This window comes from Suillus discolor, assembly GCF_016758755.1.
Source record: "Suillus discolor strain FC423 chromosome Unknown F5147scaffold_9, whole genome shotgun sequence".
NCBI classification, from domain to species: domain Eukaryota; kingdom Fungi; phylum Basidiomycota; class Agaricomycetes; order Boletales; family Suillaceae; genus Suillus; species Suillus discolor.
The window spans coordinates 646,708-671,530 of NW_024541256.1; the positions used below are offsets into that span (position 1 = coordinate 646,708).

Below are 24,823 nucleotides of genomic sequence, written 5' to 3' on the forward strand. Positions count from 1 at the left end.
AGGTATAATAAGTCTCCGCCATCTCCACTCCACTATACCGCAAGCGATGGTATTCACCAGACTCTCCTCACAAGAGAAAGATGCCTTCTTCGGGCTTCTAGACGAGTCCGCACCGCTGGCATCTCTCCCTCATCCCTCATTTACTGACCACAATTCGTTGCTCGCAGGTACTTCCAGTCCCGCCCCGAGATCCTCGCCCATGTTAACACAAGCACCGGCAACGCCCAAGACCCATCCGCAGCCGCTGCATCAGCCGTTCACCGCGCTCTCGCCAGCAACCCAGAAGTCACCTCCAAGATCGTCTCCGCCGGGGTGACGCACGGACTTGCGAAGTCCAATAACCCATATGCATCCACGGTACGTCTCTTCGCTGCCCACATGATATCAAGCAATGGGTCGTGTTGTTAACTACATCAATCCCCGATCCGTCGAGCAGATAGCCAGTAATCCACAAGTGAGCAATTCCGTAGGAAGAGTAGCAGCAGCTTCGCTCGCGTTCAGCAGCTCAAGCAATGCATTCTCGTCTTCGAACGCTTCAAAAACTCTAGCTCCTTCCCTCCCTTCCCGCAGCTCCAGCGCACAGAGCGCATCCTCATCAGGGTCTGAGATCGACAAACTAATCACAAAAAAGGTCCGTACCTTCCATTTCTTCTTGATGCACCCTCTCAAGTCCACCAAATGCTAATACACATTTCCATATCGCAGTCGAGCGTCTTGGGCGCATTCAAGAAAGCACCCACAGCGAACGTTGCTATACCCCCTGCATTCCAACCGCCCAAGACGTCATATGGCCCGCCTCCTACTCGGCGCACGACGTCAGAAACGAGCGCTCCTGAGCCTTCCGCTGCTAGGTCCCCACCACCCGTCCTCCCACGACGTGCAGTCGAACCTGAACCCGAGGAACCACAAGGGGAGTGGGCAGAGGTCTTGTATGACTATAGTAGCGAGGTCTGATGCGTTCAGCTGCAATCAATGCGTCCAGTCGAACTGAGCCATCTTCATTTTTTCACTTTAGGATCCTGGCGATTTGGAAGTCCAAACTGGCTCTCGTGTATTTGTCACTGCGAAATCTTCTGATGACTGGTGGGTTGTCTTTGTCCTTGGATCTTGAATGTTGCGCATGTCACTGACTTTTTATTCAGGTGGACGGGTCAGATAGAGGGCCAAGGAAAGGAGGGATTATTCCCTGCCTCATACGTGAAACTGTTGTGATATCTATTTGACGTCGATGCATACCACTATCGTTCCAAATGTAATGCGGCAAGTAGACCTACTTTGACAGGTCTATCGGTCCTGGAGAATTTGTGCGACAGCACAAGATAGCATGCCATCACTAATCGAGCAGGCATCCCACAGCGATCGGATAGCTACTTCTTATCCAGTCATCACAGATGGGCTTGAAATCATAGTATATATTTATGTATACATCCATTGAAGTACAAGTAATCGACGAGCGGTATGGTTTTCTGACGGATACAGAACGAGAGTAGGAATAGAACTACAGTGGTGTCCGACGTCCATGTCACCGAGATGTCCGGGGAATGAGATGAAGGTGAAAAACGAGTCTGAGGGGTGGGTAACGTGATATCCAGAGTACGATAGGTGATAGTGATGTGCCATGAAACAATGTGAAGATCGATGCAGAAATGAGGAGGTTGTTAAATGATGTAAGAAAACGCGTCCGTCACCAGCCGGTCGAGACTCAAACGTCAAGTATATTCTGATTGGCCGTCGCTCGGAAGATCGCAGACCTCGAGTGTACCAGTCTATGGAATGCGCTAGCCCCGTGGCCAGGTGGATGGCGTTCTGCAGGCTCGACAACGCTCACCACAGGAGGACCTACAGACCCCTTACCAGAGAGGTCATATGTCGGCTTCTCTTTCTCCTGACCCTTGATCGCCGCGCTCCACATGCGGCTAAGGAATCCGTTGGAAGACATGCTGACGCTTGCTTTCATACTGGACGCAGGAATACCGGATCCGCCAGCGGAATCAGCGTCGGATTGATTCCGATTGACGTTCGACATGCCGTATACGTAGGAGCTCGCTCGCTTTCCAGGAGCGGTAGCACGGTTGACGACTCTGATCGTGCACATGTCCAAAGGCGCGGGCGGGTTTGGAGGAGATGGAGAGTCGCCTGCTCGGACGGTCGCTATAGATCGGACTGAACCTGCTTCAGATACCTTTCGCCCTTCTCTGTGCGTCTGGGGCGGAATACCACCCAAGACAAACGGTTTCCTTACGACGCTTGGTTTCTCGTCCGCCTCTTGCTCATCGTCGGAGACACTGCTAGCTGAATCAGACGAAGACCCAGAGTCCTCTATTAATGATTCCATCTCGGAGTCAGTTGCACTCGAGCTGTCGCAGCTATGTACACTCGATATCGGGGATGCAGTGCAAGAAGAACGGCCCTGGGTACCTCCAAGACGGCTGCTCGAGAGACGTCTTGCAATCCCGCGAACTGTGGACACAATAGAGGACCCAATGGGCGGTGGAGGTGGAACTTCGCTGGGTGGAGTTGGTAGCTGCGCCTGGGCGCGGGCTTTGCCTGCTTTTGAAACTCGCTCGACCGCCGCTGCACGGGTTTCCTGCTGGGGAGTTAGCGGGCAGATGATGCGCGTGGGCATAAAAGGTGCAAAGTGGATGCACACTTCCTGCTCGTCGAAGCGGAGGTCGTAGCCCAGTATATAAAGAAGCTGTTCCTCCATGAGGTTCACCTCTGGGAGGTCAAAGTGTTCAGCGTATGCCGCCCAATGTGTGTTTTTGGGAGATGAGTCGTTGAGGTACTTGGCCGCTACGATCAGCGTCGCCAGGAAGACGCGGTGCCGAGTGCATGGCCGGCCTAAAAAAAATATGGTAAGAAATTTGATGAAAAATATTGCATGCTACGTACCCTTAGTCATAGCAGGCACCTTGACACGCACGCGGTGCAAGTAAATAAGAGTGGTGAGTAGCGTGGGCACCTGAACGTTCGACCTGTTCACCAAGCGCGTGATGAAGTGCACAAGACTCGGCAGTTTCAGCGCCACTTGGGCGGGAGGAGCGACGTCCTGTGTCTCAGAGAAGGGGGCCTTGATTGGCGTCGTAGGGGGTGTTGGGAGGGCACTGGGAGCAGGGAGTTGCTCGTTGATCATGATGGCTCGCGACGCCTGATGGGCAATGTAGGAGATCATCTCCATTGTGACAGACCTACGCATAAGTTCTACAAGGTATGGATTATGAAGAGACCTTGGGAGGAGGGACGCTGGGTGACGGCGGTCTAAGGACATTTCTGAAGGGAGTGGACGTGATAGAGATTGTTGTGTTGTGCCCGGCGGGGGGCAAATGAAGCAAAGAAAAGAAAAGACAAGGAGTAAGATTCCCGTGGGGCGAGCTTATGAAGGGGCGGGATCTGGCGTGAATACCGTATTCCACAAACAACAAACAGCGCGACACGCGCCGAGATCACGAGACTAAAATCAATGTGGTAAATATGTTATACCGCCGGAGCCAGTGACGAGGACGTTAACAAGTTAGGCGAGCAGTGAGTGGAGCAGAGCACAGAGCAAAGGAAACCTATATTCAAGACCCTGACCTTTATAAACTTGATGATAATTATGAACGAGACCGCCAGACTGAGCAGCGAGCAGTCTTGCTAATTTTGAATTTTTATTATTATGGGTTATCAACCTTGTTCGTTTCAACATGAAAATGCTGTGAGTCAAGACATCCTTTGACAGCTGAACGTTAACGTTCGGCTGTACTGAGAGGCCGCGCCCGAGTGGACGACCCTTGACAGTTGCGGACCAAAAGGTGTCAGCAGCCTGACCGCGTGCGCTACTACCGCGTTTCTTGCTTTCCTCATGTTGACATCGTCAGACTGGATCACCACTCTTTCATTGGTGTTCGGAGGCTGCTGTAGGTGGGTGAGCTTGAACTAGATTTCATTCTGACGCTAATTCGGGAACGTGGCTCAGTAATGCCATCACCTTAGAACACATCACATCTCGTTACCCAAACGCAGGCGTCCTGATCACCTTCTTCCAGTTCCTCATCGTTTCATTATATGGACTACCCAAGCAATTTACATTCAAAGACCCTCCAGAATCTAAACACGCAACAAATGGACCAAATGGTACTGTGTCTGCTCCAACAACACCGCGCAGGAGATGGATTCCTCGGCTGAAGAACCGGAAGGTACCTCTGCTACCTTATTTCATTCAGGTCGCATTGTTCTTCGTACTGTCAACTCTGAACAATGCTGCTTTTGCATACCACATTCCTATGACTGTGCACATCGTGTTTCGCAGCGGAGGCATGATCATAAATATGATTCTAGGATGGATGTTCACAAAGAAGCGGTTGGTGTTTCGCTACAGGATTTCCAACGTTCACTTATTCCAAAGAAATGCCAGATATACCATGCGACAAGTTATTTCTGTTGTCGTCGTCACAGCTGGCATCATAATGACCACACTCTCTGCCTCAAAACCCAAACCTCATACTGCCGAAGTACCAGGCACATCTAATACATCACTCTACACAATGGGCATCTCCATCCTTGGCCTTGCCCTCGTCCTCTCAGGTTTCCTGGGACTCATTCAGGACTGGGTCTATGCACGATACATCGCACCCGCTGAAGCGGAAGCTGCTTCCGACCCCACAGGACAATCTTTATGGCAGGAACATATGTTCTACCTTCACTCCCTCGCTCTCCCCTTGTTCTACTTGTCCAAAGATAATATATCCATGGAGCTCACACGTATGAGTTCTAGTCCACCTGTTTTCCTCTCCCTGCCGCAATCTGGACCTCTTGCACCATACGAGGCAGGCCTTATCGTGCCCTCAATATTTGTCTACCTCCTCTTGAACACGTGCACGCAGCTCGTGTGTGTCGTAGGAGTCAACAGGCTCACTGGCCGTGTATCTTCACTGACTGTGACCCTCATTCTTACTGTACGCAAGGCCATCTCGTTATTGCTAAGCGTCGCAGTCTATGGAGGACAGGGAAACACTGAGATGTGGGTCGGCGCAGGATTGGTATTCATTGGGACTATCGGGTATTCGACTGGAATAAAGTCGAACGACCAAAAGGAGAAGAAAGATTAGCGAGGGCATCGCACACTAGATGAGCTTTAACGAGGATCTTCTTATAGGCTGTACAAATACCAGTTAAACACATACCATAAGTATGTGCACTTATTTAATTGTTCTTCGTTATGATCAAACAATACTGCTGTCTAATTCTGCATGATACCTTCCATTGTCATCTGAGTCGGCGGGCGCGGGTGTACCTGCGGCTGGCCCTGAACAAATGTAGTAAAGTGCCGTTTTGCCAGTAGGGTGGCTAGTGCACAAAGTATGGAAGCCAGTGCCACGCTCTATCATAACGTCAGCATTTCTGGTGCAGCTGCGGGTGGCAGCACCAGCACATTAAAATCTGACAATGAGAGGTCCATCGGATGTCGATGCAAGCAACGAGGACTCTCCCTAGCTGACGACCTGAAGCCGATGCTAATCAGTATGCTACTACTGACTCAAGGGTGCGACTGATGTCTGACGGCCCACCAAGAGGAAAACTTTCTGATGCAAAAGTGGGTAAAAAGCTGCCTAATGATAACAAGATTGAAAAGTACTACTATGTAGTATACAATGATATATCTAGACCAGCTTAATGCATAATTAACTTCAACATAGAATTCGCATGTGAATACTAGCATGCGATTGATGACTGAAGGGCTTGCAATTATGAGGATCATCCATTCCCATTCCCTACAAGCGTTGCGAGAGCACTACCAGTAATCAACGCGTCCTTGACCAATTCCATGGTCTTGTTTAGACCATGACGATGACTATGATGACTATGATGGTGTTGACCAGTGTGATTATGTTGACTAGCTTGATTCTGTTGTGAGTTCCCTTGAGCATGATGCTGTGCGGGAGGGACGGAGGATCCCGCCTGGGATTGGGGCGAATGAGCATGGTGAGGGGCGGTGCCATGACCGTGGTTCACAGCATGATGGGCTGGAATTGGCGGTCCCTGCGACTGTGTAGTATGACCGGCGGTCCCAAAGGAGGGGTGAGCACCATGATTCATATGCGGGTTCTGGGTGTGGGATGTATGAGAGCTTTGTGGGGATGTGTAGTAGTATCCTTGAGATTGATTGGGATCTAATCCAGTCCCTATGGTCTGATCAGACACGACCCATGTTTGGCCGACGGGGTCGCCAGTGAACAGCTGGTCTCCTTGATAGTATGGCGCGTCAAAGGAGACCCCATCAAACGTCTGGTCTACTTGAATGCTCGCCGTAGGATCATAGAAGTCCTCGGTAACTATCAGGTCTCCTTGGTAGTATGGTGCGTCAAATGAGACCCCGTCAAACATTTGGTCTACTTGAATGTTCGCCGTAGGATCATAGAAGTCCTCGGTAACTATCAGGTCTCCTTGGTAGTATGGTGCGTCAAATGAGACCCCGTCAAATGTCTGGTCTACTTGAACGTTCACCATAGGATCAAAGAAGTCCTCGGTAAATATCTGGTCTCCTTGATAGTATTGCGCGTCAAAAGAGACTCCGGAAAATGTCTGGTCTACTTGGATGTTTGCCGTAGGGTCAAAGAAGTCCTCGGTAAACGTCTGGTCTCCTTGATAGTCTGTTACGTTGGAGGCGTCCCCAGGAGACGTCTGGTCTCCTTGGATGTCCGTAGAGTCAGATCCGCTCCCTTGATTATTATTAGTGTCCATATCGGGGTCGAACTGATCATCTGCAGAGTTTCCAATCGACATGTCATCCATAATTTCAGTGATATCATCAACAATATCGTCATCGCCAGCGGCCTCGGCGAGCACAGCCCCGCCGAGCAGACCAAGAACACCTGCTGCAATATTTTTACCAAGTCCCCTGCTAGAATGAACTAGTTTAGCAGGTGTAGTTAGTGCTCTTGCATGCTGTGGATGGAGCGGCCATGAGGCCTGTGGTTGGAAACTTTCAGGCGTTGACTGGTAAGGAACCTGTCCTTGCCGTGTTGGTGATACATGCGGAGATAGCTGGGGCATGGACTCTGCGTAACGGCCATCGGTTGACAGTATGGATGATGCAGATGGGCCCTGAGAATGCTGGGAGAAGGGACGGGAAGGAAGAGTCGAAGTCTGCGAGGTTATTCTAGTAGAAGTAGTTATAAAGGGCGAGATACCCGCTGATGAAGGAGGGGATGTGGGCCCTGCCCTGACTCTGGGAGGAAGAGGTAGGTGCGTTGGTTGGTGACTGCTACCGGGTCGAAGAGGCAAAGAAGTTGCTGGTCTAAAGTTGACCGGATGCCTTGGCTTTAATGTATGAGGACGTGCAGGCATCGCGGGTGAAGGTGTGAAAGCTGTGACGGGCGCTGATGTAGAAGCTACGCTGCCCACTGATGAAGGAGGGAATGTGGGCCCTGCCCTGACTCCGGGAGGAAGAGGTAGGTGCATTGGTTGGTGGCTGCTACCAGGTCGAGAAGGCAAGGAAGCTGCTCCAAAGTTGACCGGATGACTTGAGTTTAATGTATGAGGACGTGCAAGCATCGCGGGTGAAGGTGTGGAAGCTGTGACGGGCGCTGGTGTAGAAGCTACAGTACCCGCTGATGAAGGAGGGAATGTGGGTCCTCTCCTGACTCCGGGAGGAAGAGGTAGGCGTGTTGGTTGGTGGTTGCTACCGGGTCGAAGAGGCAAGGAAGCTGCTGGTCTAAAGTTGCCCGGATTCATATTTGATGACCTTGGGTTTAATGTATGAGGACGCGCAGGCATCATAGGTGAAGGTGTGAAAGTTACGGCGGACACTGGTGTAGAAGCTACAGGACGCCTCGATGGAAGAGCAGGACGCCTTGGTGGAAGAGCAGGATGCCTCGGTGGAGGAGCAGGCAATGGTGCTGCTGTAATGGGTGCTGATGTAGAAGGTACAGGATGCCTCGGTGAAAGAGCACGCAATGGCGCCGCTGTGATAGATGCTGGTGTAGAAGTTCCAGGACGTCTCGATGGAAGAGTAGGTAGTGCTGTTGTGATGGGTGCTGGTGAAGCAGCTACAGGACGCCTCGGTGGAAGAGCAGGCAATGGTGCTGTAGAAAAGGCCTCCGCAGAGGCGTCATTGCGTGGGGAGACCGCTGGAGAAATAGGAGGATGTGGTATTTCCTGAGGAACGATGTTATACCTAGGTTGCCTGTTGGAAACTACCTGTTGGAATTGTGTGCGAGATGACGATGGAGCCTCCATGGACGGGTGCGATGATGACTTGTCAGGCATCAAGTCCTCTGCAAAGTAACCATACAATTTCTCCTTAACATCCTCAGGTACTCTCCCCGTAGGGTATGACATTACGTCTGGCATAGCCAGCGAGGTTCGCGGAGATCCCAAAAGTGGTGCTGGAGAAAGTGTGTGAGGAGCCCCAATGAATGAGGGAGTATCTGCACTTGATGAAGGTACGGCCCCAGATACAGCATCGGACCCGCGGGGTGAGGACACATCAGGAGGTGCTAGCACTATGGGCGATTCAGCATAATACATGCTTGCCTTGGTCATGCCGCACATGGATTGCGACTCGTCGAAGTCTGGGGGAGGAGGTTCCTCGTCAACGAGGGAATATAACGGTACTTCTTCGGAACCACCAACATCAAGGCTCTCAATCTGTGTAGATGCAGGCAAGGGATCACTAGGTGGAGTCATGGACTCAAAGTTAGAGGTAGTCACAGCCACGTAAGCTGGACCTGTTGGATAATCCTCCGAGTATGGACTAAACACCCTTGGGGATGCCTCCGGTGGAACAGGTGAAGCTATAACATTGTTCACGCTCTCAGGCCGCAGAGGGAGGTCTGATGATGTCGACCTGCCTGGTATCATATGCATTGTACTGGATAGGCTCCTACTGTGCAACCCCACCTGACTTGACCGTCGGGGATCGGCAGCTGGCGATGGCGGAGGCCCGTCGGAGATATCCACTGTAACTGGGCTACGCCTAGTGGATGATTGCAGGACGTGGGCTGCCTCAATAGGAACTGAATAATGGGCCATACTTGGAGCGGAACCTGTGGCTGACTGGGGGCGTGGAGCTCCTGGGGAATTGGTGCCTGGGTCAGGTACCAGTGACTCAAGATCAAGTTTTGAAACAGTACCATAGTAGAAATCAAGGGCTGAAGCAGTTTGAGGATCGTCGTTATGACCCGTATTCGGCAGAAGAGATGCTCTGGCATCATAAGGAGCCCGTGGAGCAGCCGGAACTTGGTTACCTGGACATTCTCCAAGTCCAGAAGAGGAGGGCTGCTGCTGGGTCTGGACTTTGAACTGCTCACTAAACGAGCTGGCATATAGGCGCTGAGCATATGATTCACCGCATGTAACCGCGGGAGCATTGATTGGAAACTGCAAATTTGGTTCCGGATGTTGATCAGATGGTGGTCTCTCTAGTTGCTGGCGCTCAATGGTGTATTGCAGAACAGGTTGTCCAGGGACAATAGAGCGCGTAGGAGTGAGTGGTGCTGTATAACAGCTGGAATTAGACGTAGCCCTGACAGTAGTTGGAGAGTGGGGATTTGTCCAAGTCTGTTGGTGAGGCGACCTTGATTATGGATTAAGATATTGAGAAGAATGCCCCACTGAGAAATTCTTTCAATTCACTCACCAATTTATGCCAGCCTGTGCAGAGAGGCCGTCAGCAGTATAAAAACTCATTAGTGGGGAGCGATTGGAACTGCAAGATCAGGCCGACAAGAAACTGATCGCATTATATATTCAACACAAGGTACCCAGGGCCACGAATATAACGGGACCTTTTCTAAGCTTGTTTGTCTGTTAGGCCTTCAACTCTCGTGCTTCAGGGCGCGTATGTAAAAGTTGTGGCTGACTCGGATGCTGATAGCTATCGGATGGACCAATGTTAACATCGCCGAAAATCCATGCCGCATGGGTCGCTCGAGTCATTCTTGCACTGGTACCTAAGATCCTCCTGCACTAACAGTTTCTTCCCTCGGATGTCGATAGCAGCCGACATGGATTATTGCATTCCAGTAGAGTCTGAACGACCGTAAATTGACAGTAGTAAGCGGCAATTTGTGCCGCCCGAAGCCTCAGGAAATTACGGTACGACCAACCCCTCCTGCTAGCTCGCATACTTAGCTCAAGCAGAGTTCTCGATGCGTGATGCGGCGGTTGGTGGAACTTGAAGTAACATATATTGTGGAGTGTAAACTTGTGTCGAGAAATATGCAATGTACGGAAGGACTCGGAGAGGATGGATGAGTTGGAGAGGGAAGATTCAAGAATACGGCCCAAGGTAGGGGGCAGGTTGGCCGGCTTGAATGACAAGTGTAGGAGGATGTTGACGGAAGAAGCGTGGAGGGGTTGTTTCATATCAACGCCATCCAAGCTAGGGAAAATCAAAGCATCAAAAAATACTCTATCGGTCATTCGTACCATACGCATACCTATATGTTTTTTGAACCGCGTCTTATGTAATTAACAGTTTGCATTTGAATTTTTTATATTTGGCCAATTGGAGCGAGAGGTCACGTGAACTTTATCGCACACGCGATCGAAAACAAGGTTGAGTTCTTGGAACTCCTTGCTCTTGGCCAGGCAACGTCTTGGCGGGGTGAACCACTGCGCTCAGCTGCCGGGGCTCAAGGGCTCACATTAGATCTGACGGTGAGAGATCCACGACCCCTGAAGCGGAGCAACCAGCCTATGAGGGCTATGTTGCCTGATCTCCAGGATGTTTTTGGAACAAGGATCATTGCACGCGCCCTCACCCCCTCACTTACGTACCTCGTCTCCCTGCGCTGTCCCGTGTGACGAGATGTCGAAATTCATATTCGTCTCTCAAGGTGCTGCACTGTTCAATTCTATTGCAGTATATCGCTATCGTGCCTTACTACGAGACCTGGTGCTACTATGATGAAGACATGTTCTTACGATAATAATGTTGTATACACGTGTGCACATATGAACAACGTCAAGGAACGAAAGTCATTATGATTCTTGACCAGTCGCCATACCCCAAGTCTTTTTCATCAGCTTAGCAGCAGGACTCGTCGAGCCTTCGATCTTGGCAAACCCAACTGTACCCAACGTCTCTTGGTAGTTTCGCAAGTAGGGAGAGTACTGTGCCAAATAAAATTATCAGCCTATGAACACCACGCTTTCAAAAATACTTGCCGTTCTGCAAAAGTGTCGGTACCAACCCCACGTTTCCCACGTGTTCCATTCGTCTGCGCCCCATGTAGCTCGTACTTCCCAAGCTTGCTCTGTAATCACTGTCTCAGCATAAGGATTTTGGCGCCCTGCAGACGGGCATGGCGCCAAGCACGATACAAAGCCTTCGATCGTTCGTGCCAAAGCCCCTTTCTGCTCGCGAGTGAGGCTTGCGAATGCCTTGAGTGCCACCGTCAACTGAGGGTTCTCTGAAGCAGAGTCATCTGAAACGATCTGGTCAGCCAAAATCAAGTATAATAGCTTGCTGGAGAGTACCTTGCTTGAAAGGCTTCACATCCGCATCCATCTCGATGGATCCAACGTCTGCACCAACACTCGCCTTTACCCGCGCAACGCTATCATCGTGCTCCTTTCTCAGTGCAGCGACCTTCCTCCTGGCTACCATGACTCTTCCATTTGCCTTGTCTAACGCGCCTTTCAACAAGTCCCATTCAAATGCGCTCAGGCTCATCGGTCGCATCCCACTATGCGCGTCCCCTCCAACATTCTCAAACGTCCAGCCAACCACATCCGTGGGGTCGACGATCTGGTACTGCATGAGTTTGTCAAATACAATATTCACCATCTGTCGATTCAGGTGCCAGAACGATGCGACAGCACTGAGAATATCCTGTTTGGACTCTGCGTCGGTGCCAGCGAGCCCTCGCAGGAGCGGAAGGTAACGCTCAATTGCGTTGAGGAGATGCGAGAAGGATCGTGAGCCGATAGAGAGCAGGCAATGAATCGAGATCGACCGAATAGTGTTGTCTACGTGTAAGTGAGTCCCTGAGGACTCCAGAGTGGTCTTCAGCGACTCAATGTGCGACAGCACTTCGTTGGCTTTAGAGCGTCCACGCAGAAGGGAAAGGATTGATTGGGCAGTATCGTAGTGCGGATGAGCTATAGACAAACGTTAATGACAAGGATGCACGGAGTAAAGGAACATACTTGGGTCTTCATATTCAAAGGCCGGTCCTGGAGTCTGATCAGAAATGACGGTGGTGTCGTTCTGCATAGGCTCCGGCAAAGTCTTCAATACTCGGTCATGGTACGACAACCGTATCTCGAACTCCAGTGCTCGGCGAATGAAGGTGCGTTTAGGGTGCTGCTCTGAGAGCTCCAAGTCGGGTAACCTGTGAGAACGTTTCAGTATTCGGCTCATGCAGGATGATTTGCAAAGCGTTGACCATTCTTTCCAAACCCATTGGAAACCGAAGTTGCTCATGTGCACCGCGAACCACTCTGCAAAGCGTCGAGCGTTCTCCACATCAAAGCCGTCCCCAAGAGCAGTGTACAACCTGCGTATTGATTTTCCAACGGCAGGGCCGACAGTTGACGGCGAGAGCTTGCACAGCTCGGTAATCAGGGCAATGTGGTAGACCGTTTTATGCGTCGATTCTGGGAGGAGATAAAGAGAACCCAAGATGGCCTAATGGAGTGAGTCAGACAATACAGAAACAAAGACAAACTGGGCTTTACCTCTATGACAGTGCTCTCCAACTGCCAATTCTTCCCAGATTCAAATTCGGGCTCAGGAGCCCCAGGTTTTGGCTTGAATGTACCAGGGACACACCATTTTGGATACTCGAGGAGGAGACGGGCGCATTCTTTGCGATTGATCTCGAATATGTCAATCGTATCGAGGATTTGGGACCGTACTAGGAATCCAGCGGGCGTGGCTGAGTCTGGGGTCGTCTAAGTTCATACGTGTAAATACATTATCAGTCCTGGGAAAAGGAACACGTACCTCGTTGTCGAACAAGTGAAAGAAATACTGTGGCCAGTCTTCTTTCTTAACCTGGGCGTCTTCGCCAGCATCTGTAGCCAACCCGTCAAGCTCAATGACCTCAGGTGGCACCAGTATTGCGGGCAACTCGAAAGGAGCAGACACTGTGGGATCTAAATCCGGGAAATCGAGGTAGGGCTGCGGGAAGCTCTCAGACGCTTCTACAAATTCAAAGGAGTCAAGAGCTTTCAGCACGAAAAGTCCCGTATCAATGACCTTCACACCAGATTAGTTACATTCCGATGTACAATGAAAAACGAACCTCATCAGCGTTCTCCAAAGACCTGGATTCTGTGAACAAACTCATTGCAGGCTGGACAAGCAGCTTGGGTGCGTAGATAGAATCATTGTAATTTTGGACGGTCTTGATTATCTCAGTAGTGTTGGAAGATGAGCTCTTTGCCATTACTGCACCGCTCTGCGAAAAGAGTTACTGAAATGCTTGTCATATTCCAAAGAAAATGGCGCACAATTATTAAGCCCTCAATAGCACACAGAGCTGCGTTTCTGCCGCGTCCGTAGGAAACACCAAACTCGTCGAGGACAGCAGCGAATGACTGGAGGAGTGCAGACATGGATTCGATGGAGATGACTTGAGCCACTGTCAAGTGCGCAAAAAAGTGAATCTATGCATCACAAATGAGAGGTATTACACTCTGAGGTCTGGAAACAATGCTTACACATAGTCGAACATCTCTCCATGCAAGCTTGTCTAGGTATCCCTGAAAGCCCTTCCAAAAATCTTCCAGGACCTGCTTGCCAAGAGACGAACTTGTGGAAGATTCGGCATTCTCGCCTTCAGTTGGATCGTGCAAGAGGCGGAGAAGAGCTGCATAGTAGGGAATTTTGTACGGTTGTTCAGTCACACTGAATCCTCGTCAGCGAAATTCGAAAAGGAAGGGGTAATGCATTCACGCTATCCGAATACCCTCAGATATGACTGGGACCGAAAGTGGTACTTGTTCGCGGATTTGTTTCGCTAGCCGCGGGAGTTCTTGAATGGGGTCCTGAAACAGCCAGCCATGAGTGTCGGTGACAACAACCTTTGGTGTGAGACGGGACTTACCACTTCTCCCAGTTTTATAATTGTATTCTTGAGGATCTGCTCAGGTGATTCGAAGGAATCCCGGGTTCGCCTGTCGTGCGCATCATAATCGTCTGGTCCACATATTGGTTCAAGTTGTTTGTTGATTCACGACATGCCTCACCTTTGTAGCGTCGACGATTTCCGCCCCCACGATGAGGTCTGTCGTAGTGTGATCTATCGTAGCTCATGTTTCAGCCAAAAATTAGCAACTGTGTTCTGCGATTCTTTGGACGTCGCCGTCTGGTAAGTTAATAGACGCTGACCTTTGAATTTTATTTCTTCCAAATTTCCCCAAATTTGTCACGTGAATCGGAAGTTGCCTTTCTTGGTTGTAACTTCAAAACCTTGTACGACCGGGAACATCAAAGTGACGCTGAGTACTGACAACGTTGTCCGCAAGACCCAGCCAATTTTTTTTAACGAAAAGGCTGTGGAATAGTCTGCAATTACTCAGTCAATCGATACCACTGCCTTTAGGCAAACTGGTGAGTGTCGGAGCATCATGTGCATATTAGGATGTCTGAATTGAATATGCTGGTAGGCATGAGAGACACATGCAATGGATTTGGTCACAAGCCGCCTATAGCATTCGATCTCATACCAGTCATGCGTCCCTCCCTATAAGAGGATTGTCCTCTTGCATTCGTCCCCCGTCAAAGGTTGTTCAACCATATCGACCGAATTCACCCCTACATAAACCATTTTCACTTTCTTGCAAATATTTTTCTCCGCCGCAAGCACGTCTACTTCCCCGCACCTCTCATAATGATACCAAAGAGGCTGGTGACCCTGCGTCCCCATATTCGCCTGCAACATCTTCCGAAATATCCCTTGCCGCAGCCCGTGCCGTCCGAATGTCTTGCGCGAATGGTGCTACTGCCGACGCATCGTTCATTGTAAACTCTCTGCGCCGTTCCAACATTCCCCCCAAGCCTTCTACTGATAAGGGCGGGGGCTTGCTCATGCCAAAACTCGACTACGAACCTATCGACTTTGGTCAACCTGTCTCACCAGCTCTGTCGGCCCATTGTTTATTGCACCACTTCGTACGCCAACGCATGTCATTGAGAGCATGTAAACTTGCAGAGCAGCTCATGCAAGATGGAACTCATATCCGTGCTTCCACGTTGCACGCAGTCATTCGGTGTCAAATGGAAAGAGCCAACGATGGCAAATTATTACAAGCTCGAAGACCCTCACAGCGAGACCCGTTGTGTATTAAACTGAAGCAGGTCGAAAACCAAGGCACGCGCCTCGCTCTTCAGCTTCTTCTCCATGCACGACAGCATCGACAACGCTGTTATGAGAACACCTATCAGTTCATCATCAATATTTGTCTCGTTCAGGGCGAAATTATCGTCGCATCGTTATTGTTCGTACTGCTGGTCAAAGACTGGGAGATGAAGCGAGCAGCCACCCAGGTACGAGAACAGGGGGGAGCATGGACTCAGGCGCTTCCAACTCGGCATGGACTTGGATCACTACACGGCAGCCCCCCTTCACAACGCATGCTGAAGATGATACTCTCCAAAGCGCAGAAAGAAATCATGCTTGATCCAGCAGAAGAGTCTAATCGGCCACGGCGTGAAGCAGCTCTTCAAGCGCTTTGCAATATTGCAGGCCTTCTTGATGCGCGATCACTTCCTTACACGGATGTATCCTCCGTGATACGCGCCCTTTATTCAGTGCCCAAAGATCCAGACAAAATATGGGTTACAGAGTTCGGCAAGGGAACACGGGTACAATCTTACGAGTATACCCATCATGTTGTTCTGCGACTGGCAAACGACCTCTCAAGTTCATCCAAAGGTGCCCGCCCGGAACAATTTTGCATCATGCCTCCGCTTAGCCTTGAGTCCTATAACGCCCTCTTACACTACGCATTGCGTCATCGACAATCCATCCCTCTTGCAAAAAGACTGCTGCATCACATGGAACACAAGCGCAAACCACCTTTAAGGCCAGACGTCACAACATACAATGTGATTATCAGGTCCGGTTCCTTGTTGAGACGGAACGACCTTACCGAGTTCGCCCTCGAACGACTACGTGGGCTCACGGAGAACAGTCAACATGCTATCACGGTGCAGCCGCCACCATCACTGGTGGTCGCTCCTAATGGGCCGAATGTAAACAGAGCAGAGTCCAAGTGGGCGGTCACCTTGAAACATCAGAAGGATGATCTACCAACCTTGGAGAAACCACTCAAGGCCGACGCGTTCACGCTCACGAGCTATATCCAGCATCTTACAGCCACAGGGAACCCCGATGTCATCGCTGACATCCTTTTCCATGTTCTTCCCGAGCTGTCTATCATTGACCACCCATCATGGGGCTCTGTTACGGACGAGCAACTGGTTCTTGTACGGATGCGAACTCGTCAGATGCGTCTCGTGCGCGCTGTCTCCCTCGGACCGTGGTTTTTCATCGCTGTCCTCAATGCTCTTTGCAAAGCTGGGAAAACAGGGCTCGCGGAGCGCGTGTGGTTGCTTGCAAAGCAAGCCGAGCGTGCAAGCTTGATGGGTGCTATTGGAATTGACGGCAATCCTGTGAAGCCTTGGTGCTTGCCCATCCAAGCGTATACGATAATGCTACAATGTTATGGTGCTGAAGCGCGGCGCGGTCTTGAGCTGCGCTACACATCTAGGCCAATCATAGATGACTGGGCTCCCAAGTTTGGAAGCAACAAAGTGCGAGGTTGGGCGAGTTACGTGCTCGCTCAAAGTGCGGCCGCTCGCAAACACAGATCTCGCCGTACCCTTGCGTTGCTCATGGGTGCAACGCTGTATCGAATTATGTGTCGTGCTGGAATAGCTGTCTGCAATGGCTTGTCTGAGCTGCAGAATGTGGACAAAGCTACTCTCAATCCTCCTCGCCCAGACGCTCGTTTCTTCAATGCTGCCCTTGAGATGTTCGGTCGGCAACCTCGGACTTTTCAGCGGTCAAGTCGCACAACCCCTGCGCACTGGCGACGCAAGGTTACCCTCGGAAATGTCCAGTTCTCTAGGCTAGGCGTGAGGCCCAGAAACTGGAATCCCTTCCTAAATAGAATTGTGAAGGAAATGCATGCTCTTGGCTTCAAGGTTCCTTCAGGCTTCAGACACTTGTTCGTCGGGCAGTGGCCCTATGGCTTCGAGGAACATCGACATCGACCCGAGCTTAACAAGCAACCATTTGCATTCCCAAAGTCGCGTAGGTCTCCGTTCCGACCACACGCGCTACGGACACTGAAGACGCGTGGTCTACCTGTTCGGCGGACGGTATGGAGGGCACTCGGTAGGAGGTATCGGTGGAAGCACAGATGGAGACGGAAGTTGCAGAATGGAGGAAAAGTACGATAAATGTGTATAATATCTATCCGCCCGCAACTAGGAACTATACATTTCCTTGTCATGATGGCGTTTTTTGGAACGACATGACAGCAGTAGTTTTCTGAATGTCGCGTGCTTTCCACTCCTTTGCAATGTCTAATAGCATTGACGCGATCTCCGATACGCGAGCTGCCATTTCATCGGGCTTGAGCAATTTCTGACCTTTCCTCGGTGAGATGACGATATCCACTCGGTATCCCTTCTCCAGCTCTGCGCGTGCCTTTGTGATCTTGTGCTTCAAATCTCCATCATCGACGCCCCAAGTGATCTGTATCTCCTTCTGCTCTCCTGCTTTCGCGCTCTTCCTGAACGCCTTCTTCTGTTCCTTCCACTTCTGATATGAGTCGCGTCTGTCCACAATTTTTACGATAGGCTCCGGCTCCTCCGTGACTAACTCCACCCGAAAAGCCTTCAGGTCCACAGATTCGAGAACGTCAGATAGTCGAGTTGGGGGTTCAAGTTTACCCGTTTCGGGATGTACGAGGCGGACGACCCGAAAGGGTATTTTGTCATCACCAGTGCGGCGTGCTGGGCCAGCCGAGGCATACGTCCGCACAAAGGAGAAGTTTGGAGACCAGAGAGACTTGAGCATCTCGACTTTGTAGCATGGATGTAGTATTCGGTGACACGAGAGTGTCAATGTCCGAAATACAGTAGAGGTGGACATAACACCTATGTGCAATAAAGTTTATTAGCACTAAGATACTATGCACGGGAGCACCCAAACGGACCTCACCTAGGCCTCAATGCTGTCCAAATTCTAAACTGGTAAATGCTTTCAAGTTGAGCTAGCGGTTGTTTGTCCCTGTTGAATATGAAAGTCTTTGCACAACAAGAACAAATATAAACGCTTTTTAACCATTTTTTTTCTTGGTTGATCTCATTATGATCTCTTATGCACCGATCGACACTGGTGAGTAGGATTTCCTCCTCATTTGTTTCATGTGAAAAGAGGGCATCGACATGATGATACCCTACCTTCCACGAGCGCAGGGACTTACAATCCAGTCCCTTCATCGCCTAGCAGGTGGGCTCGTATTGAGGCTGCCTGCACATACAGGTGCAGAAGTGGGCGCTTCTGCGCAGTGATACGTGAGGTTATAGTTATTTGATCGATGCTTCTCATTTCTTTATTGATCGATGTTAAGCTGTATCGCTGATTATTGCTTCCTGCTTTCACAGATGCTATGTAACTGTTACCGCCTGATCTGTTAATGTTCTGCGCCTTTACCACGTGGGTGTCATTTCTATTCAAGTCAGCCGGTAGGATGAATTTTACATCATGGGAGCATGGGGATGCAAATGCATCCAGCCACTCTTTTGCTCTGTGCTTCTCGTCGTTTTGAGGGGAGGTGCAAATGGGCGAGGGAGAGGCGTTCTACGCCAAGACCTCTGTTGCAGTTATAGTTATTTTGACCGACTTCTGTTTATTGTGACCAAGTTGTTCCGCATGCTGACCACTGTCATTTATGCAGGTCTGAGGCGGTAGTGTGATACGTCGATTCACGTACGGTAAATGATTGTCATGCGAGCTGATATTATCTCATAAAAATACAATTCGAAATACTATCTGTTAATCTTAACATCGGATGGTGTTCGCAGCACAGTGGGATGATACTTGGACCAGAAGATCACCCTGGAGGAACGCTTTCGTGAGGGAACAAACCTAAGCTCGAGTCAATCCTGGAGAAGGCGCAATGCCAAGCCTCAGGCCTGAGGCAGCAACCTGTGCGGCTGGACCACCGGTCCGTATCACCCCCGAACACGTTTCCACATCGGGAGGTGAACGAAGGTATGGTACGATGCAGCAATCAAGAAGTGGGAGGCTGATTGGGATCGAGGGCAACGTGGATGATGACCTTGACTATACGATAACGCCAACAGCAAGCACCCGGTTGCAGCGAGGAGATGGGCAACTGCGAAGTTGTGATTGAGGTCGTGGTTGAAGTTGAGGTCGTGGTCGTGGTCGTCGTGCTGCTGCTGCCGGAGAGTCGCTCCCGCAAAGAACCTTGTGAGGGCCGACGACGAAAGCCTCTTCATCGAAATGTCCATCGCGTGCTACTAAAGCAGAAGGATGGCTCAAGTCTATATCTCAGCCTCCGGAACTTCATGTTTTGGCTCCGGCTTTACCTGTGGATGGCAAGGCTTCTCTCTCTGGGTTCAAGCTCACCCGCTGCTTCCCTTCCGCAAAAAAGAATTCTGAACTCGCATCGGAACTGGCTGAGATCCTCCTCCAAGTGATGATCACATCGTCAGGGATACAGACTGTCAAAATCCTGACGTGGAGCTCCTCGCCTTTCGACTGGACCGACGCACTGGTCCACCACACGTAATTAATCCCTGCTACTTTCCTGTGCATGCGTCGTGTGTCTGACCTAGACACGTATGGAGGTCCACTGAAGCCACCAGAGACACAGCCCTCTGCATGGCATCGTTGCAGCATGTCCTGGATGGGCTGCACTCGAGAGTTCGTGTCAGAGACGAAAGACAGTGGAGATGCGCTACCAGAAGGAAAGGACCTGGAATAGCGATGAACTATCTGAAGCCGATTTTCACTCATTCGCTCTGTCATGATCATCCATAGAAGAGACGTTCAGTCGAAACTACTTAAAGACACCCCGATTTCCCGAGGAATTCAAACTTTTGGTTATATCATGTCATAAGTGTCATTTGTTTCACCGATTGGAGGCGTTACGCGACAAAATCCCAATCATCAGACGAGTGCGTGCTAGATGCGTGCGCCCTCCAACGTTCATGGTTGCGACTCAGCACGAGAAGCCTATACATGAGTTATTTGGGAAGTAGTTGAGTGTAGTTGCTATGCGCAATACCTGCCAGATGTCAGTCCGTTACGTTGAACAGAGCCCCTAAATACTTGAATATGCTCCTGACCACTGAGTAAGCAGTGCTATACAGGCTGATTGTCAGGAAGATCGCGAACGTTTTTGATACCAGAGCATGCATTGTAAAAAAGATGGTGGAGCAAGATAACATATCTACAATATAACGATGTGACACCATAATCCTGTGGTTCTAAGGGCAAACTATGACAGATCTCGCTGTCGGTTGTGAAGAAACAGTGACTGCCTTACTGTGGGATGTCACCTTCGCACGCTTAATAGTCAACATCCTGCTGGATGAGCGCCACGGCTTTCGCAGAGCGAGGCTTGATAGAACACTTGAAAGGTTTGGGGTGGCTACAAGTGCATCTATCTAGACCTGCGGTGGACTTGATAAGATGTACAACATACCTGGTTAGGCCTGATGAGGGGTCGATCTCAGGCGTGATCTCAACGCCGTTCTCGACGACCTTGGAGATATCAAACACGGCCAATGACATCGCGGCGGATAACCAAACTGAGGCGTCAGCGAGGTGGAGACCTAAGCAAGTCACGTCATAGTTTTTACCCCGGCGCTTCTATGAATTGGGCATACCTGGACAGCTACTGCAAGGTAGAGAGCTACATAGCATTCTACTCAAAATAAATCATGTACTTACCGTCTTCCAAAGCCGAAGCAAATTGTGTAAGGGTCTGTCTCAGGCTTCTTTCCGTCATTGGCCAAGAAGCGTTCAGGGCTGAATTGCGACGGGTTGGGATATGTCAGTGGGTCGTTAAGCATGAACCTGTCATAAAATTATGTTAGTATATCGAATACGGAGAAACAAGGTCACTGACCAAAGGTTAGCAAGAATCAAGGAGCCTTTTGGAATGTAGTACCCATTATAGATGTTGTCCTCGGTCGCACGGTGGGAGAAACCTGGCGTTGAGATACCGCTCGGTGAGTAAAGAATACGTTAAACGATATGTGCGTACCCGCAGCGCTGACAACATTCCAGCGTTGAACTTCTTTTACGAGCGCCTCAATGTAGGGGAGGGAGTCGCGATCGGCGAAGGATGGAAGACGATCGGATCCAACAACAGCGTCTATTTCGTCCTGAGCTTTCCTCTGCACATTAGGGAAAAGTGTCATAGCTAGGAAAAGCGAGTAAATCGAGGAAACAGCCTAGTATTGCTCTTAAACATGTCGATTTAAGATATGTAGGGAAGGACCTACCGTGTCGGCACCACCGCTGTATAAAGATAAAGCAGACCACTTCACAATATGATCCTCTTCCGCAGATAAAATACGGCCTTGCAACAGATCAGAGGTAAAAGACTTCGGCGCGATGCCAGCCGCCTGTAAGATTGAAACTTCAACGCACGAGCGCATAACTATGAATTAGTCACCATTTGATCCTTAACAAACTCGTAGGGTGCAGAAGCCATTTCATTGAGGGTCTCACACCACTCACGCGCTTTGCGCTTGAAGCTAGCACCAGGGAACCATTCGGGGACATTTGCCACTAAAAATGATAAGGTGATCAGAGACAAATATCAGATGCTGTTGCTTACAGAATGGCATATAATCAACCATGAAGGCACCAAGAGTGCTCGAACGCGAGAATTGGTGCACAGCACGGTCTGCAAGGTCGACGAAGGGATCATTGTTCTCTTTCACTTCGTAACCATAAGCGATGCGCAGAATGATGGCGCCGGCGGTACTATACTAAAGATTCAACATCACGCCAATACAAAGATAAATAATACCAACTGTCGGATATGTTCTCGTAGTTGGTCAGGTTTCGTAAACACACGCTTAAGGAATCGGCGAGTCTCAATCTCTTCGATCGGGTGGTAGATCTTCATAGCGGCGCGGCTGCCAATGACGTGGTGTAAGTTCTTGCGGTACTGGCGAAGACGGTCGCCGTAAGGGAGAAGAGGCAAACAGTTCTTCCAGCCACAGAGTTCGCCAGCCATGGGAAGGACAGGGCGGTCGGAGTACACATTACTCTTCTTGTCCAACATCTCTATTGCAGTCCTGGTAGAGTTCACCACCATCAGATGCTGACCCAGAATCTCGACATGCGTGATGTCCCCTGCACGCATGGGGTTAAAAAATATGATTTTTTGGAGAGAAAAAAGAGGCGCTAACCATACTTCTTGCCCCACTCAGTAAAAGTGAACCAGGGCTTGATGCTAGGGATGCCTTGAATATTCCCAATGAGAGGCCACCCCAAGGGACCAGGGGGATAAGGTGCAGGATTCTGCTTGTTGAACGCTCGCATCATCAGATACACTCCGGCACCAGTAAGACCTAGAACCAGCCAAGCGACATTGGTGAGTGTTAACATGGTTTACAAGTAAAAGGCAAACGACTCAAGAGCAAGGTTGTGGAGTAGTGATTGATTACGATACCCGCATCAGGCTGTCACCCCCAGAAATACTTAACTAAAGGTGCTGTTTGGACAGCGAACCCGAGGACATCTTGATCCTGGAATATCCGGGCCATCCGACCCATCCGACCCACTTGCATGTATAATGCAAATCTCACGGTCACAACATACGACGTGACCCACAGCCATTGGTCGCGCCGTCGCGCGTGTCGCGGCTGACACCGTGACCATGGCTGCTACTAGTACCCAGCTAGCACTTGCAGGTAGAACTCTATCCTGGCACACTGTTGACTCTCCCGTGATAGAGTCCAGGATCATCAGACCAATCGTCACGTGCTATGCTCCCTGAAACAATATGTTAACAAGGCTTGCGGCCCCGTTGAGAAATGGAAAATCAGGCCCCTGTTAGATATTCAAGTTGGACTTAGCACGATAAATCTGTCCGCGAGCTGTTGATGGAGTAGTTGAGAGTAGTCACCATGTGTAAGGCCTGCCGGAGGTGTCGGTCATTGAACAGAGAGGGAAAAAACTTGAGTATGCTTCTGATCGGCTGAGCGCAGGCGCCGCATTGTCGGATAATCTGCACCTCGATGAAGCGTTGGTGCAGAACCGTGATTCACACACGCGCATTTCGTGCTGACCTCTTCTCCGCTACATATTGCGTTTACATTAAGGTTCTAGCCAATGCCAACAATACCGTGAAAAGAGCAAGACAACTTGAACGCCATGACAATGAAGCTGAACTGAGATCCGGGTCAGGGTGCAAGAGAAAGCTGTTGGGGCGCTCGGTCACCTGAAAGAACACCATCAGTCAAATGAGCTCAGCACTCAGTACTCAGTGCTCAGTGCTCCAGTGGAGTACATGCTTCAGGGGGCCAAAGTGGAGATCAAAAGGATTCGAGTGGAGCGCACACACGTCGGACGCGCATTGGTTCCGCGGGATAAACGTTTCGCTAGGTTCTTATTAAGAATCTTATGTAAAATATGTGCTATTACATAAAACATGTGCATGAATGCATGACCTTCGGCAACGTTCTAACAATAAGTTCACGTCCAGCAAATCAGAATGTTTGCCGCGAGCGTGAATGTATGATCACCGCAACTTGACGCTGGCGTCTAATTCGCACTTATATACTATGCTCCTGGCTCATATGGTCTTCCCCATCACAAGCAGCCCCTTGTCATACGACTTTGAAACGACAGTCAACGATGCGTGCCTCTGCAATCTGCCTCGTAGTCTTGTCGGCGGCTGCTACCTTTGTTTCATCTCATCCAAGCACTGAGTCTCATCTGACTCGGTCTTTCCGGGTGCTGTCGAGTCCGTCGTACAAAAGACAGAGCAGCAACGTTCCTCCGCAGTGTACTTCGATCTGCGATCCTGTCAATGATGAAGTGAATGCTGTAAGCTCGCATCCCGGACCTCGTCCTTGTTGATGTGCTAACGCTTGTCCAGGGATGTCCTATGACCACATGCTGCACCCAGTCCTTTGAAACAAACTACTACGACTGCCTCTTATGCGTTGGCACTGCATTGAATACTACAGATTATACACAGGCACAGACTGATTTAGACCGTAAGCTCAGCTTCAGATGGCACATCTGAGCCAATCGCCTGATCAATACATACACTAGAACTCTACGTCTCTTGCTCCGATTACGGCTATTCACTCCAAGAGCTCACTCTTCCTGGTCAAGACTCGTCTCGCACTCTCTTAACTTCTTCCCGTGCTAGAACCTCTACCGATGGCGGTACTTCACCTTCGCCTACGTCCGTATCGTCACCTACGTCCATGTCGGTACCTACGTCCGCGCCGGTGCCTACATCCATCCAGACGACCACTATACTATCTTCAAGTACTTCGCTTGCCTCGTCTGGGACGTCGACCTCTGCCAATGGCACTGCGACTTCGTCCGCATCCGAGCCTACAACTTCAAGTGCTGCGCTGGGGCTGAGCACAGGTGGAAGCGGAATCTTGGCTTTGTTTGCTACTGCTGTAGGATTAATCGTGCTGCGGAACAGTTGATTGGGAAAACTCAGTATAATTTTTTCATGAGGCTGGTAACCTCAAGCTTGTAAGTACTATAAACAAATGACACGTGACAGAATATCATCTATTTTTGCAATTGACAAACTCTAATTCTGTAGCGAGTAAGCTCTTGGCATAGTTATGCACTCC

At 50.1% G+C, this 24,823-nt stretch overlaps 9 protein-coding genes across 9 annotated transcripts; 4 read left to right on the forward strand and 5 right to left on the reverse strand.

Annotated features, from left to right (window-relative positions):
- Positions 1-6: 6 nt before the first annotated feature.
- Positions 7-1,602, forward strand: F5147DRAFT_677728 (uncharacterized protein). The gene is made up of 6 exons (XM_041436153.1): positions 7-105; positions 168-357; positions 437-631; positions 706-948; positions 1,016-1,083; positions 1,143-1,602. Exons 1-6 carry the CDS (start codon positions 47-49, stop codon positions 1,210-1,212), a joined length of 825 nt encoding a protein of 274 aa, XP_041296681.1. The 5' UTR covers positions 7-46; the 3' UTR covers positions 1,213-1,602.
- A 100-nt stretch (positions 1,603-1,702) lies between these two features.
- Positions 1,703-3,268, reverse strand: F5147DRAFT_834527 (uncharacterized protein; the record flags this gene model as incomplete). The annotated part of the gene is made up of 2 exons (XM_041443916.1): positions 1,703-2,841; positions 2,893-3,268. 2 exons carry the CDS (start codon positions 3,266-3,268, stop codon positions 1,703-1,705), a joined length of 1,515 nt encoding a protein of 504 aa, XP_041296682.1.
- Positions 3,269-3,657: 389 nt separating this feature from the next.
- Positions 3,658-5,222, forward strand: F5147DRAFT_607163 (UAA transporter). The gene is made up of 3 exons (XM_041432352.1): positions 3,658-3,900; positions 3,956-4,339; positions 4,394-5,222. Exons 1-3 carry the CDS (start codon positions 3,842-3,844, stop codon positions 5,085-5,087), a joined length of 1,137 nt encoding a protein of 378 aa, XP_041296683.1. The 5' UTR covers positions 3,658-3,841; the 3' UTR covers positions 5,088-5,222.
- A 361-nt stretch (positions 5,223-5,583) lies between these two features.
- F5147DRAFT_677739 (uncharacterized protein) lies at positions 5,584-7,445 on the reverse strand. The gene has a single exon (XM_041436154.1). It carries the CDS (start codon positions 7,438-7,440, stop codon positions 5,734-5,736), a length of 1,707 nt encoding a protein of 568 aa, XP_041296684.1. The 5' UTR covers positions 7,441-7,445; the 3' UTR covers positions 5,584-5,733.
- Positions 7,446-10,529: 3,084 nt separating this feature from the next.
- On the reverse strand, positions 10,530-14,308 carry F5147DRAFT_758815 (MIF4G like-domain-containing protein). Its single transcript, XM_041440417.1, has 13 exons — positions 14,182-14,308; positions 14,040-14,131; positions 13,889-13,980; positions 13,654-13,840; positions 13,444-13,599; positions 13,236-13,391; positions 12,935-13,189; positions 12,667-12,882; positions 12,375-12,616; positions 12,136-12,320; positions 11,464-12,087; positions 11,152-11,411; positions 10,530-11,097 (listed from the first exon to the last, which is right to left on the reverse strand). The coding sequence occupies exons 1-13, from the start codon at positions 14,246-14,248 to the stop codon at positions 10,966-10,968; spliced, it is 2,664 nt and encodes an 887-aa protein (XP_041296685.1). The 5' UTR covers positions 14,249-14,308; the 3' UTR covers positions 10,530-10,965.
- A 115-nt stretch (positions 14,309-14,423) lies between these two features.
- Positions 14,424-17,426, forward strand: F5147DRAFT_431308 (uncharacterized protein). Its single transcript, XM_041429815.1, has 2 exons — positions 14,424-14,545; positions 14,602-17,426. Exon 2 carries the CDS (start codon positions 14,615-14,617, stop codon positions 17,399-17,401), a length of 2,787 nt encoding a protein of 928 aa, XP_041296686.1. The 5' UTR covers positions 14,424-14,545; positions 14,602-14,614; the 3' UTR covers positions 17,402-17,426.
- On the reverse strand, positions 17,426-18,245 carry F5147DRAFT_431315 (uncharacterized protein). Its single transcript, XM_041429816.1, has 2 exons — positions 18,168-18,245; positions 17,426-18,103 (listed from the first exon to the last, which is right to left on the reverse strand). Exon 2 carries the CDS (start codon positions 18,096-18,098, stop codon positions 17,451-17,453), a length of 648 nt encoding a protein of 215 aa, XP_041296687.1. The 5' UTR covers positions 18,099-18,103; positions 18,168-18,245; the 3' UTR covers positions 17,426-17,450.
- A 2,131-nt stretch (positions 18,246-20,376) lies between these two features.
- F5147DRAFT_834532 (cytochrome P450) lies at positions 20,377-22,713 on the reverse strand. The gene is made up of 11 exons (XM_041443917.1): positions 22,406-22,713; positions 22,025-22,349; positions 21,826-21,974; positions 21,661-21,776; positions 21,488-21,610; positions 21,247-21,436; positions 21,109-21,190; positions 20,931-21,056; positions 20,867-20,877; positions 20,683-20,812; positions 20,377-20,628 (listed from the first exon to the last, which is right to left on the reverse strand). The coding sequence occupies exons 1-11, from the start codon at positions 22,602-22,604 to the stop codon at positions 20,547-20,549; spliced, it is 1,533 nt and encodes a 510-aa protein (XP_041296688.1). The 5' UTR covers positions 22,605-22,713; the 3' UTR covers positions 20,377-20,546.
- A 965-nt stretch (positions 22,714-23,678) lies between these two features.
- Positions 23,679-24,779, forward strand: F5147DRAFT_431373 (uncharacterized protein). The gene is made up of 3 exons (XM_041429818.1): positions 23,679-24,047; positions 24,100-24,220; positions 24,279-24,779. The coding sequence occupies exons 1-3, from the start codon at positions 23,856-23,858 to the stop codon at positions 24,668-24,670; spliced, it is 705 nt and encodes a 234-aa protein (XP_041296689.1). The 5' UTR covers positions 23,679-23,855; the 3' UTR covers positions 24,671-24,779.
- The last annotated feature ends 44 nt before the right edge of the window (positions 24,780-24,823 follow it).

Coding starts and splice junctions, on each gene's coding strand:
- F5147DRAFT_677728 (XM_041436153.1), top strand. CDS start 47: ATGGTATTCACCAGACTCTCCTCACAAGAGAAAGATGCCTTCTTCGGG. Junction 106..167: donor TTCTTCGGGCTTCTAGACGA/GTCCGCACCGCT, acceptor CGTTGCTCGCAG/GTACTTCCAGTCCCGCCCCG. Junction 949..1,015: donor TGTATGACTATAGTAGCGAG/GTCTGATGCGTT, acceptor TTTTCACTTTAG/GATCCTGGCGATTTGGAAGT.
- F5147DRAFT_607163 (XM_041432352.1), top strand. CDS start 3,842: ATGTTGACATCGTCAGACTGGATCACCACTCTTTCATTGGTGTTCGGA. Junction 3,901..3,955: donor GTGTTCGGAGGCTGCTGTAG/GTGGGTGAGCTT, acceptor AACGTGGCTCAG/TAATGCCATCACCTTAGAAC. Junction 4,340..4,393: donor TGGATGTTCACAAAGAAGCG/GTTGGTGTTTCG, acceptor AAGAAATGCCAG/ATATACCATGCGACAAGTTA.
- F5147DRAFT_677739 (XM_041436154.1), bottom strand. CDS start 7,440: ATGCACCTACCTCTTCCTCCCGGAGTCAGGGCAGGGCCCACATTCCCT.
- F5147DRAFT_758815 (XM_041440417.1), bottom strand. CDS start 14,248: ATGAGCTACGATAGATCACACTACGACAGACCTCATCGTGGGGGCGGA. Junction 14,132..14,181: donor AAATCGTCGACGCTACAAAG/GTGAGGCATGTC, acceptor TATGTGGACCAG/ACGATTATGATGCGCACGAC. Junction 12,088..12,135: donor CTTTGAATATGAAGACCCAA/GTATGTTCCTTT, acceptor GTTTGTCTATAG/CTCATCCGCACTACGATACT.
- F5147DRAFT_431308 (XM_041429815.1), top strand. CDS start 14,615: ATGCAATGGATTTGGTCACAAGCCGCCTATAGCATTCGATCTCATACC.
- F5147DRAFT_431315 (XM_041429816.1), bottom strand. CDS start 18,098: ATGTCCACCTCTACTGTATTTCGGACATTGACACTCTCGTGTCACCGA.
- F5147DRAFT_834532 (XM_041443917.1), bottom strand. CDS start 22,604: ATGTTAACACTCACCAATGTCGCTTGGCTGGTTCTAGGTCTTACTGGT. Junction 21,437..21,487: donor ACAGCGGTGGTGCCGACACG/GTAGGTCCTTCC, acceptor GAGCAATACTAG/GCTGTTTCCTCGATTTACTC. Junction 20,629..20,682: donor CCCTCATCAGGCCTAACCAG/GTATGTTGTACA, acceptor ATGCACTTGTAG/CCACCCCAAACCTTTCAAGT.
- F5147DRAFT_431373 (XM_041429818.1), top strand. CDS start 23,856: ATGCGTGCCTCTGCAATCTGCCTCGTAGTCTTGTCGGCGGCTGCTACC. Junction 24,048..24,099: donor TCAATGATGAAGTGAATGCT/GTAAGCTCGCAT, acceptor ACGCTTGTCCAG/GGATGTCCTATGACCACATG. Junction 24,221..24,278: donor GGCACAGACTGATTTAGACC/GTAAGCTCAGCT, acceptor TACATACACTAG/AACTCTACGTCTCTTGCTCC.